This window comes from Benincasa hispida, chromosome 7 (genome assembly GCF_027475165.1).
Source record: "Benincasa hispida cultivar pf3 chromosome 7, pf3_genome.v1.1, whole genome shotgun sequence".
In the NCBI taxonomy this organism is placed as follows: domain Eukaryota; kingdom Viridiplantae; phylum Streptophyta; class Magnoliopsida; order Cucurbitales; family Cucurbitaceae; genus Benincasa; species Benincasa hispida.
In genome coordinates, this window is record NC_143484.1 from 13,408,671 (window position 1) to 13,421,655 (window position 12,985).

At 27.3% G+C, this 12,985-nt stretch overlaps 1 protein-coding gene across 1 annotated transcript; it reads left to right on the top strand.

The window, feature by feature from the left end:
* Window positions 1–4,797: 4,797 nt before the first annotated feature.
* LOC120081921 (uncharacterized) lies at window positions 4,798–6,749 on the top strand. Its single transcript, XM_039037101.2, has 2 exons — window positions 4,798–5,095; window positions 6,294–6,749. The coding sequence occupies exons 1-2, from the start codon at window positions 4,895–4,897 to the stop codon at window positions 6,516–6,518; spliced, it is 426 nt and encodes a 141-aa protein (XP_038893029.2). The 5' UTR covers window positions 4,798–4,894; the 3' UTR covers window positions 6,519–6,749.
* The last annotated feature ends 6,236 nt before the right edge of the window (window positions 6,750–12,985 follow it).

Genomic DNA, 12,985 nt, shown 5'->3' on the forward strand with positions numbered 1-12,985 from the left:
AAAAATAACAAAATAAAAATAAAAATAGTAAAACTAATTTACACCCTAAATTAAGATCAATAAAATCTCCTAAATATTAAAAAAATAAAAACATAATTCACAGCAATAGTGCTAAAAAACTTGATACGTGCAAGCGCAGGTGTAGATTAATATTATAGTAAAATAGTTAAGAGACCGAATATCGTCCTCTGAGAAATTTGTTTGATTCTTCTAGCTATTTAGAGATCCTTCTAATTTTATTTAGGGAACCCAACTGTAATGAAAACTAAACTAATCTAATCCTAGAAAGAAAATAATTGATAACACCGGGGCGAAACTAGACAAAGACATGTCTTAGAGTAATGACTTCATTAATGGATTAACTAAATTAATCTTTTAGACCTCAGATCGATTTTATGCTAACTATAGACCTAGGAGTCTTACATTCAGGTGTCCTTTATCGAGCTCAACCCTTTCTAATAGCTAACCAATAATTCAATTTCATGCAACTATGCAACTGAAGTTGGCTGTCCGCATGACACCCTAGAATAAAAAGCATTTTCCTTCTTTGTGAAGACCCCCAAACTGCCCTGCGTTCTAGATCATTTGTAACATGACCAACTTGATCTCAAAACGAACATTCTCCTCAACAGTTGGCACTTAGGGGGAGCCTAGGTCTAGCAAGTGGAGTGGTCTTCATTTGAACGTGGGAAGATAACACCTTGGAGAGAGAGAGTCTCAGCTATTGTGGTTGTGTCCATTTTCAAAAACTTGTTGCATGGTTGGATTGGGTGGTTCACGATACCATGCTCCATTGGAGGGGACTACAAGTTTCTCCATTATTGATCTTTATTAATGTTCTATCAGTATTGTGCATATTTGACTAATAATTCAACATGCTAGATCTAACATAACGCCCTCTCTCGCAAGAAATTGAATAAAAATCAATTAAACAGTGGCCAATTGTTCGAAAGCAATAAACACAACATTGCCAAAATAGTTATGCATTAATCCAAACTAAGAAACAATCAAAATAATTTGTCAACAATCTAAAAACTACATCAAAAACCCTAAGAACACAACTCAACTACTCATGACTATAGTACAAACATGGACAATTAATAATGCTCCAAGTACAAAAAAGAAGAAGAGTTAAAGAGGAAAGAGATGCAAGCCAGGCTGTTAATTGTTGTCCTCAAGCTTGGGATTGTTTTCGAACGATCTACTTGATCATCAACTTCTCTAAAGCATCAAAGATCATCTCTGCCCAAGAATCGGCTCCCCCTGGAGGCTCTAAACAAACCTTAAATGAACCTCTTCAACCTCTCCAAACTAAAACCTCAAAACTCAAAAATAATGTTGTATCTAGAAAGAGAACAAAAAAAAAAAACAAAGAAAACAAGTGGTCACTCGCCCAAAACGGCCACCCGGTTCAAAAGTTATGACCTATTTACTAATGATGGGATTTATAGTCGCGCAATAGAAATCGTAGCGCTACAACGCCATAGGACAGAGCCACAACACTACCCTGTTTTCTACCCTCTCATGTGTTTCACCCTCTTTTGCCTATTTTCTTGCCCTAGGTCAAAGTTTGACCTTCATTGGAGGTATTTTGGTTATTTTACCTTTGAAATTGCTTGTTTCGGTCCAATTTCTCTTATTCCTACAAATTAAACATAAAATCATCAACAATATCGAATTAAGCATAAAAATAACTAAATTATAAGTCTAAAAATTGCACTTTTTGAGTGTGTTTCATTTGTTGAAACATGTCATAGGACTAATAAAGATCTAAGATTTAAGTTGATTAAAAGCTTACTTTCATAAGAAATCAATGGTTGTGTCGTGCTGATTATATTGCCTGAAGATCATTTCCTTATATGTTGATATATGTATTACATATTTGTTGGGTGCTTTTCTATCCTCAGCAACATGTTTTGCAACATATCATATATGATGTCTCAAAAGACGTCACGTTACGAGCAACAAATTTCTTTCAATCGAGCACTGGAGAGGGAGTATATCAAGTAAGTATTTCGTTATAATTGCTAATTCATTGTATAGTGAAGTTTCTTTCAACCGAGCACACAACCTCCTAAATGTAAGTGATATTGCACCAAACTAGGTTATCAATTTTTGTGTTACATTTGTTTGATATTAAGTTATTATGTTTTTTCAATAATCATGTTACTACATCATGTGACATTTGTACTCTGTATTCGATCCACTTTATGTTTTTATCTTTTAAGTAGGTCTTTATGACCAACCACTATAAAACTAATCATGTTGATATTTGTTTTTTAGTGTTTTGACTTCTATCTCATCATCACTTTGAATTTCTTGAAAAATAATTAAAAAAAAAAAAAACGATGCTATTTTATTCAATGAAGATTAAGAATTGTCAGATATTGGTTCTTGCAAATGACCTTGGGTGAAACCTTTAGCAATTTATCCGAAATTATTGTGTCATGAAATCGACAAATAAGAAAAGCAAGAAAACTTAAACAGTAAAGATTAATACAAAGATTTACATGGTCCACTAATAGTGTATTAGCTACATTTATTAATAAAGGTGAGATCAATTTAGTACTATAGATAAATATTAGAAAATATATATTGCAGAGACACTAACAAAATTCAATAGTTTATATATAGCACACCCCTCTCAAATTCAAAATTATATATATATAAAAAAAATTATGTTCCAAAATATTGATTATAGGATAATTGTTTTAAATGACAAAACTATTATAAATAATTTTAAATATAGCAAAATATCACATATCAAAATTATTATAAGATAATGTTTAAGAGAGAAAATAGATATAGAGGAATTACTCTTGATAAGACAACAATAATACTTTATAGTATATTGTTATCAAGCTCTCCCATTACTTATGTACTTTTGGTAAAAAAAAGAAATATATAACGTAAAGAATTGGGATAGGGAACAAAGGAAAGTATGAGGGTTAGCTTAGGCAGACAAAAAGCTGCAAGAGCACAAAATACACATATAGATAAAAGTGAATTGCATGTGCATGTATTTTCACCACTTTACAACCCTAAAATTTACCTTCAATAAAGCAAACGGCTGAATCTTTCTTTTCTTCTCTCTCGTTATTGGAAGGAAAAAAAAAAATGCCGCCGCCTTGACAACCGTTTGATTCAAAAATCTACCTCTTATTTTCAAATATAAAAAAATAAGTCCTCTTATTTATAACTATAGCAAAATATCATCGCCATCAATAATAGGCATTGATAGACATCTATCGGTATCTAACATTGATAAATAGTTATAGATGATAATAGTCTATCAGTATCTGTCACAGATAGACAGTGACATTTTGCTATATTTGAAAATATTTTCAGCAGTTTACCATTTAAAATAATTATCCTAATATTTATTTAATACAAATTCAAAAATATTTTTTAATTTTTCTCAATATCCAATAGTATGAAATTGTTAACCATGTTAATAATTTCTACCATTTTATGTCACATAAATAAGAGTTGTATTTAGATGCATTTTGAGTATCACTCATCCATCTTTATGCACCTCATCCTCATCACATACATTGAAAAATAATAAAACTATTTCAACAAAGCAGTAAGAAGAATTTGCCACATAGTAAATTATTATTTGACAATTTGGTAGAATGCACAAAAGATAAATGTTAACGAGAATATAACTAAGTGTTATTCTTAAAATAAATGGGAGATAAATACTGCAAAACTACCTAGAATTTGTATCTTATGATTATTATTAGGGTTTATATGAACTTTTAAATTTGCATCCAAATGGTTATTAAAAGTATGTCACATTTTTACAATAAATTTCAAGTAATACCTTTTTGGTAGTTCGAATTTGAACTTTTAGTATCTATTCAATCTCCCATATTTTGAAACATTTGTAGTCGTTGTTGAATTTAGTTTTATTTGAATCCTCAAGCTTCAAAAGTGAGATATTTAAATGGTCCCTTAATTCAATAGACGACCAATATATGATATATAACAAAATTATAATATGATGGCTGTTTTTAAATATAGAAAAATAAACTAAAATATTTATAAAATATGGCAAAATTTTAGAATTATCAATCATAATCGCTAATAGACTTTTATTCGCGTCTATCAGTGTTTATCTTTGATAATTCGAAAATTTTACTATACTTTGTAAATATTTTCAACAGTTTTACCATTTGAAATCATTTCCCTTATTTTGCTTATATATTATTTATTTTTTAAATTAACTAGGTTGGAAATCCAAATCAGAAATCAAATTGAATTCTCGAGATTAATTGTGTTACTTTTGAAATTTCAACAACCAAATAAAAATTAAATTCAAATATCAAGAATAAAAACTAATACATTTAAATCAACACTAAAACTAAACATCAAACCAAGCGTAGCTCAATTGACATAGAAGTGTACTAGTAAACACGAGATTTGTGATTCGAATCATCTCACTATATACCAAAAAAAAAAAAAAAAAATCAAAATTCAAATCTGAAAGTATGTGTATTTTTTTACCTTGAAATTGATTGCAATAAAAAATCCTCACCAAAACCAAGGGAGAAGAAAGAAAGCACAAAATGGCAAGATTTTCAAACAAACAGCAGCCTGTTGTTCCTTAAAGCAACAAAGTTAAAGAAACAAATAAAGAAAAGAAAGTAAAGTACTTAAACAAAATCCCAAAAAGAATAAGAGAGACTATGGGAATCTTTTCTTCCTCTTAAGTAAAATTACAAGTGTACCCCCACAAACCCCATCTCTCTTTAGGACTACTCCTTTTCATGCACTTTTTTTTCTCTTTATTATTTTTCCTTCTCCAAACCAAAAGAATTTCAGTGTTTTTGTGTCATTATTTCCCATCTCTTTGTTAAGTTCTGTTGTTGTTTAGTAGAGAGGAAATAATATGCAAAGTAAGATTTTAGAAAAAGAAGAAGATGAAGGAGGAAGAAGCAAGAAGAAGGAGGGTGAAAGTGGAATAATAATGGAAGTGAAAGTTTTAGAAGTGGACAAAATGGAGTTTTGGCCATTGCAACATCCTTTGGAACCTGATGATGAAGATCATCCTGTCATTTGCCCAATGCCCAACTCTACTTCCCTTCTTGATGTAACATTTTTTTCTTTTTTTTTTTCTTTTTCATTTTTCCCCTCTATTATTTCCTTTCCAGAAAATTTATTCAACGAGATCGGTACAATGTGGTTGCCAGTTTTAACTGTTTGACATACCATCGAACAGTTTTAGATGGTCGTCGTAGGACGGTCTCATTGAATAATTTTTCCGAAATATAGGTTTTCTTCTTTTTCTTTTTTTTTTCTCTCTCTCTCTCTTTTTAATTCATTGTTAGTTAAACTTGTGATAATTAATGTGTGCATGGATTGTTAATTAGGTTAAGAAATAAATCTAGTTTTTATACTTAAAAAAAGTTCATAATATAATTGTGAACTTCTCTACCACTTCTAACTCAAAGTTAATTCTGGTTAGTCTAGAAATTGCATAGGTCATGATTGAATTATTTAGTCTCATTTGGTAATTATTTCGTTCTTTTCTTTTTAATTAAACTTATTTCCTCTCAATTGCTTTCACGAATTGCTTCTTGAGTTGAATTTTTAGTCAAATTCTAAATTCCAAAAATATGTTTTTTATAATTTTTTTTTTTTTTTTTAGTTTTCAAATTTCGGGTTAGTGTTTGAAAACACTAGCAAGAAGTAATTTAGAGGTGAGATGAGTTTTTATAAATTTATTTTTCAAAACCTAAAAACTAAATACTTACCAAAGTGATAAATTGATTTGTAGTAGTCATATTGATTATTTATAGGACTTATTACATGCAAAATTAGAAGAAGTTCATGTGTGTTGTACAGGTTATACATATATAGAATTTAAATATGTAAAATTCTAAAAATTTAAAGCTTGATGAATTATATAAATATTTGTTTGAATAGTGTTTAGAAACCAAACTTATAATAAAACCCTAGTTTTATCAACGCTCCCTTGCATAACAATTTCATTTTTAGTTTTCATTAAAATTTATGTTTGTCTAATTACTATTTGAATAATATGATTTTTGCCCTTCTAAAGAAAACTTTGAATTCCTAATGGAGTTCCCAAAACATTCTAAGAAAATTTTAAGAAACTAAAAGAAACAGTTTAATTTGGGTTTTTTTTAATTGTAATTTGGCTAATAATTCAAATATTTTAAAGCAGGAAGGTTTGAGTATTTTGTCTCGAAATGTTTACAGTTTTTTTTTTTTTTTTTTTTTTTTTTTTTTTGACATGATTGTGATATGTTTGAAATTGAGGACAGGAAGGAACAATGCATAACGGCAAAAGGACACCAGAAAGCTGGAGGAAAAGAACAGAAGTTTCAAGAGAAATAAAAGCCACGGCAGAGACAAGGCCGGTGCGAAAGCGGCACCACCGCACGCTCAGCCGACCCGACCACCTGATGGCGGGAATGGCGCCACGACCGACCACCCAGAATTTCACCATCTACCAAATGCTCCAACAGTTGGATAAATTTGAGTCTTGACAATCACACACAAATTAATGCAGTACACAAGTTATATATATGGTTAAAATCTATGGGGAAGATTCTTGAGATGCAAATATTTTGTTCAATGTTTAGTTTCATATCTATATCTATATATATATATATATAATTAAGTGTTGAAATATAATGGTGTGCATTAGAAGAAATATTTTGTTTAAATTTTTCTTTTCTATATATATATATATATATACTTTTTTGTATTTTGGTAAAGTTAAAGTTGTGCCCTTGTGGGAATCCAATTGTTAAAGTAAGGCATGGGCTTTGATATATGAAAGAAAAAGTAAATTTACATAGAGGGAAGTGTTGAATGGGGACTTGGGAGGCATGGAGTCAAATAAATAATGCAAACCCACAAACTATTCTTTTCTAAAGTAACTTCGTTATGAAAAATATTTAGCTGCATTTAACGTAGTATGGTCCTATCAAATTATCCATTTATAATTTATCACATGACAAGTTTTTCTTGTTTAAAAAAATATTCTAATACATTTTTTTATATATGTGATGATAGTGAAATACAAAAAAGATGGATGCACGTTGGGATGCACGGAAATATTGTTCTATATATGTATTAAACCTATGCGATTTGAGTTGGGTTATCAACTCATTTGGGTTGGGTTGGGTTGGTTTATGTGTTCATCTAATATAACCCGAACAAAAATTGAATTTATTATTAACTTTAAAATATATTTTTTTATTACTTATAACACAATTATTTATATATATATTGATTTTAATTTTATTTAATTCCAATATTTTTTTTTATAATTTATTATTCAACAACTCTTAAAAATAGTTTCTTTGTACTATAAAAAAAATTTACTATATAAATTGAAATTGAGTTAATAATCTTAATTCAATATATGAAAATAATTAAATTAAATTAAATTTTTACATATTAATATTTTCCTTCTTTTTAAAACAAAATTTTAAATAAAAATGATCTGATTAACCCGAACCAACTCAACTCAAATATTTCTAGGTTGGGTTAGGTTCATTTTTTAATAAAGATTATTTGGGTCGAAAAAATTTACAATCCGAACAATTGGATTGGATCTAAAAAGTTTTAATTCAATTCAACCTAACCATGAATACCGTATTGTAGCCTAAGATTTAGGCAAGTTAGGGTACAACCCACTTTTTACAATCCAGCCATGTGGCACCAAATGTTTGTGCCACTTTTTTTTTTTTTTTTTTTTACCTTTGTAATTAGGTTATAACAGATAACATAACATCAAAATTTACAAATAAATAAAATAAATGTGTCCATTTGAAAGTTTGCAAAAGAACATGAACAATATTGAGAAAAAAATTATAACAAATAAATTTGGTTCCATCTAGTGAATTAATTCCCCTCGTGACCATAGTTGCACGACATTTCACTAAGTCGAAATCTACATAGACCTAATATTAAAAAAAAAAAAAAAGTTCAACGAACATTTTAGTTTAATTTCATTTTAGCTACGACTTGTTTATCAAATTAACGCTCAAATATTATATTGTTTTTTGGCTGGTTTTCCATTTTAGACCTACCTCAATACTTAGTAATATATATCATTATCATCTTAGAAAACTGATTTCGGCCAGAGTAGTATCTTTCAACTAACCTATGAACAGAAATAATCAATGGTTTGTAGAAAAAAGTGAATTCATTACAATTACAATTGGAAAAAAAAACAGAAAAGGATATAATATCTTTCTTTTGATTCTTTGGAGAAACACTTGTCAAAAAAGGAGAAAAGGTTAACACATATGCTCACTTTTGGAAACATTCTTGATTTATTTGAAGAAAAGTTGTATCATTCTAAACATTTCTTCCAATCAATGAATGTCATTTTGCATCATGTTTTAAACTTTAGAGAGGATTGTAAGTATAGCATAACAAAAAACATTCTAAAAATTTCAAATTCAACAATGGTTTATGGAAATTTACAAATATTGCAAAAAGAAAAAATGAAAGAAAGATCTAGAGTAATTGTTTTAAATGAAAAAAGTGCTAGAAATATTTATAAATATGATAAAATGTCACTGTCTATTAGTATCTACCATTGACTCTGATAGATCTCTATTAGTATCATCACTATTTATCATGGATATATAACGATATTTTGCTATGTTTGTTAATAAGTTGGCTCATTTTACTATATTTGAAAACAACCCAAAAATTTAGAGAATTCGCCTATTGCAACATCATTATTTCTTAAATGTCCAAAAAATTTGAATTTTTTCAAATCTAGATTTTAGGTTGTTTTGTGTACCAAATTAACCCTATAACTATTTATCTCTTCTCAATTGTTCAATATTAAACATTTAATGATTTTCTTTATCATAATTATAAGGAGGATTTTTAAAAATAGAAAAATAAGGAAAAATATTTACACAAATAACAAAATTTAATTATTTTCTCATTCTCTATCATCCGGTTTCTCCATCTTCCGGCTTCTTCTTCTTCTTCTCATCTTTTTCTATTTATAATTTTGTTGCTAGTTCAAAAATGTTAATTAGAATGACAATGATATACAATAAAAGACCAAATTATAGATAGTTTTTTGTAGTTTTATTGCTAGTTCCAAAATAGTAATTAGAATGATAATCATAGATAATGAAAGGTCAATTGATACAACATTATCATTATCCATCATGATAGACACTCATAGTTGTCTATCATTCTATATTTGATAGTTTTTCTATTACTATCTATCACTGATAGACAGTGACAGACTATTCTCAATTGTCTATCAATAGATAATCATTTTGTTGTTACTAGTTGTTGGTAGTTTTTTTTTGCTTTTAGATAGTTAATGATACATACACTAGATATTGTTATTGAAAATTTTATTGCTTTTAGATGTATGTGATAGACATTGATAATGTCTATTACAGTATAATAGAAACTAATACAAGTCTAGTATTGATAGACGCTAATAGAAGTGTTTATTAGTGATAGAAACGGATAGAAGTCTATCATTGATACTATTAGTGATAGAAACCGATACAAATCTATCATTTATAGAGGTTATAGAAGTCTATCAATATCTAGCATTTTTATTTATGATAGTTTCAAATATATACATTAGACCCAACATATTCACAGATATAACATAATGTAAAAAAAAAAAAAAAAAATACAAATATAGCCAAATTTAAATAGTCTATCACTGATAGACTTGTCTATATCTGCAATTTTGTTTAAATGATGTTATATAATTGATTATTATTCCTACAAATGCTAGTAATTGCAATTACCCTTTCTTTTTTCTTTTTTTTTTATTGCTATTTCTATATGTAGTTTGACATTTTTTCTATATGGGAAAATTTCTCTAATTATAATTCCATTTTCATCAATATTTATTTATAGAATTCCGTAACACATTCAATGAAATTCATTTACAATTGTTAAGATTCCTTAAATTTAGGAATCAAATCCACCAATGATGTAGATTTTGTTTCATCTTTTTCGTTCTTCACATTTCAGCTGCCATTTTGTCTTTTGACATTTTTCCCATTTCATCTTACAGTTCATGGTGATCCTCTGATTGTGGTGTTCCCGTTTCTTGTTAATCTTTTTGAAACTGAGATCTCTCGTATGAGTGGAATATATTGAAAAATGTAAAATATATTGTATATATCATGGTCTATTTTTCAGTATGTTTACAAATATACTAAAAAATGTAAATTAATCTCACATATATTGTTCGGTATGTAAAAACGATATATTGTACAAATTGTTTTGTTCATACACTTATCAAATATAGTCAAATATATATCGAATATATTGTGATGGACGTAAACAGAAGACCACACAGCAGAGCTATCTTGCACTCATGAATATGTAATACCGATTTCGAGAATCGAGTATCCACAAAACGGGCCTTCTTAGTGGACGTAAACAGAGGACCACACAACAGTCATCTTGCACTCATGGGAAAATGTCGATTTCGAGAATCGAGTATCTACATATTCCGAGAAGATGTAAATGCGTTTAAGCCTCTTTTTTGGCCTTTGTTTTTGTTTCACTTTTACAAAGTAACTTTATATTATATCAAATATACCTTGTTTTCTATGCTTTCATTTGAGTTAACAAATTTTTAAATTTTTAAAGAAATTTTCTGTGGGTAATTTTTGAGGGGAAAAAAAAAAAATTGGGGACAACCCTTAAGGCACATGTTTTTATTTGATTTTTTTCTCCATATGTGGCTTTTCGTCTTTCCCTCTCTCAAAAGAAAAAAAGGACCAAAATTATATAGGGGTATTATGAACTTTCATGCCGGATTTTTATGTAACTGGTCAGAGAACACGTGGGATGCACGTGATTAAAAAATTTTATAACATAAATTATAAAATAAATATAATTTTATTTTAATTTAAATAGTAAATATAAAATATAAAGTAATGAAGAGATAAAATCTAAAATAATATAATTTATTGGGTTATATCGAATATTAAATGTGATAACGAAAAAATGATTCAACAAATATAAATCTCATTAATTTTAAAATATAAATATTGGACATGAAATTTGAAAGTAATATCAGAGGTAAAATGAAGTAAGACATTAAGCAAATTTTTTGAAATATAAGATGTTGAATTAAGAAACGAGTGTCAACCTATAACTATGCTCCCCAATGAATTAAGCCTATGTTCAAGAGTAATTTTGGCATGGCGAAGATTTTTTTTTTTTTTTTTAATCTTTTTGAGATAGATTAGGATTACTTTTATCATTGCCAAAATCACTTCACTTTAAAATATTTATTTTTGAAAAATAAACAAAATTAATTTTAGAAAAATAAAAATAATTTTAAGTGATTTTAAGAGTATAAAGGTATGTTTGGTTCTCAATCCAAATTCTATTTTATATTTTCAAATTTACTGAGTTCAATGAATATGTGTTTGACACATAATTCGATTATATTTCTGAAAACTATTTTCGGATTCTATAATCCAAACCGTGTAAATTCTGAAAATAACATTTTTTATGTTTTCATTGTATCTAAAATTTGAATTTTAAAATTTAAAATGCATTATTATATTAAATAAGGTTAAAATCATTTAGAAATATAGCATATGTCATTTTATAAACTCAAATCAATTATTAAAAAATTAAAATATTTATTATGTAATATATTATAAATTAAGTTAAATTCCAAATTTGGTCTATATGATTAAAATAAAGTTAAAAGTTAGTTCACATATGATTTTAAAATTTTAGATAACTTCTTCCAAACTATAGGGGGAAAAAATTTAATTTATCCTATAAATTATATATTATTATAAAATAATAATTTTATAATTTATTTAACATAAAACATGTTCATAAATAAATTAATAATATTTTATTAACAACTAATATTTAATATATCTAACTACAACTAGTTTGCAATTATTTAAATTAGAATTCAATTTTTGAATTCCGTGACCAAACACATATCTCAAAACATGAAAATTTTCTTTTATTTCAAATTTCTGTTTTCAGATCCTCTACCAAATAAGTTCTAGAAAACGGGGTGATCTTTAGAATAATCAATAACAAAGAATTATAAATAACAACCTTTTCAAACAAAAGTTCAAATCACAATTTTTCCTCAATTTTTCACAACTTTTTCTTTATTTTTTTCTCTTTGTCAATAATTAATAATTCAAAATCACTTTTATTATATATGAAAATCATATCATACCAACTACTCATTCAAAATCACTTTTTTTTTTTTAATTTCCTATATTTATAGACATGTTATTGAATGAGCTCCATGACATCTTTTAACCCTAATTTTAGTATAATATAGTTGTGGATGGGAGATCCATAATCTCAAAAGGGAAAAAAGAGAGAGAGAGAGGAATTCACCTCCTATCGTATCTCCACCGTCATCCATCTCGACCCCTTCTATTATATATATATATATATAGTAGAGATCATTTCTGAGAGATTAACATTATCAGAAAGTAGTAAACATACGATGTAATAAAATATTTTTTTTACTATAATGAAAAATATAGAAAAAAATGATAACCTTATGCGATGATTTTTTTCACAATAAAATCTTGAAAATAAACACCTAACGATTAAAAACAAATATATATTAAAAATAAAATGAGTCTTGCATACTCAACTAAAACTCTCCAAATCTAAATTTAATAGTAAAAATAAAAACCTTTGATTTATCAAATCTTAAAAAATATCCCTAGAAATTAAAGAAACAAATAGAAAGTAATACACAAACAAAAAACTAGTGTTCCAACTTCCAACACAAAAATGAATTTGTAAAATTGTATGTCAAAATGACCTAAGAAACAAATCTAGACACATCTTGATAACAAACAATACTAAAAAAATAGATGACAAAAAATAAAAAGAAAATGGCATACCTTATTTAATAATTAATATTACATTTGTCACTGTCAATCTTGAAAAAAAAAAATGTAAATCAAAATAAAATGTAACTGTTTAG

Coding starts and splice junctions, on each gene's coding strand:
- LOC120081921 (XM_039037101.2), top strand. CDS start 4,895: ATGCAAAGTAAGATTTTAGAAAAAGAAGAAGATGAAGGAGGAAGAAGC. Junction 5,096..6,293: donor ACTCTACTTCCCTTCTTGAT/GTAACATTTTTT, acceptor AATTGAGGACAG/GAAGGAACAATGCATAACGG.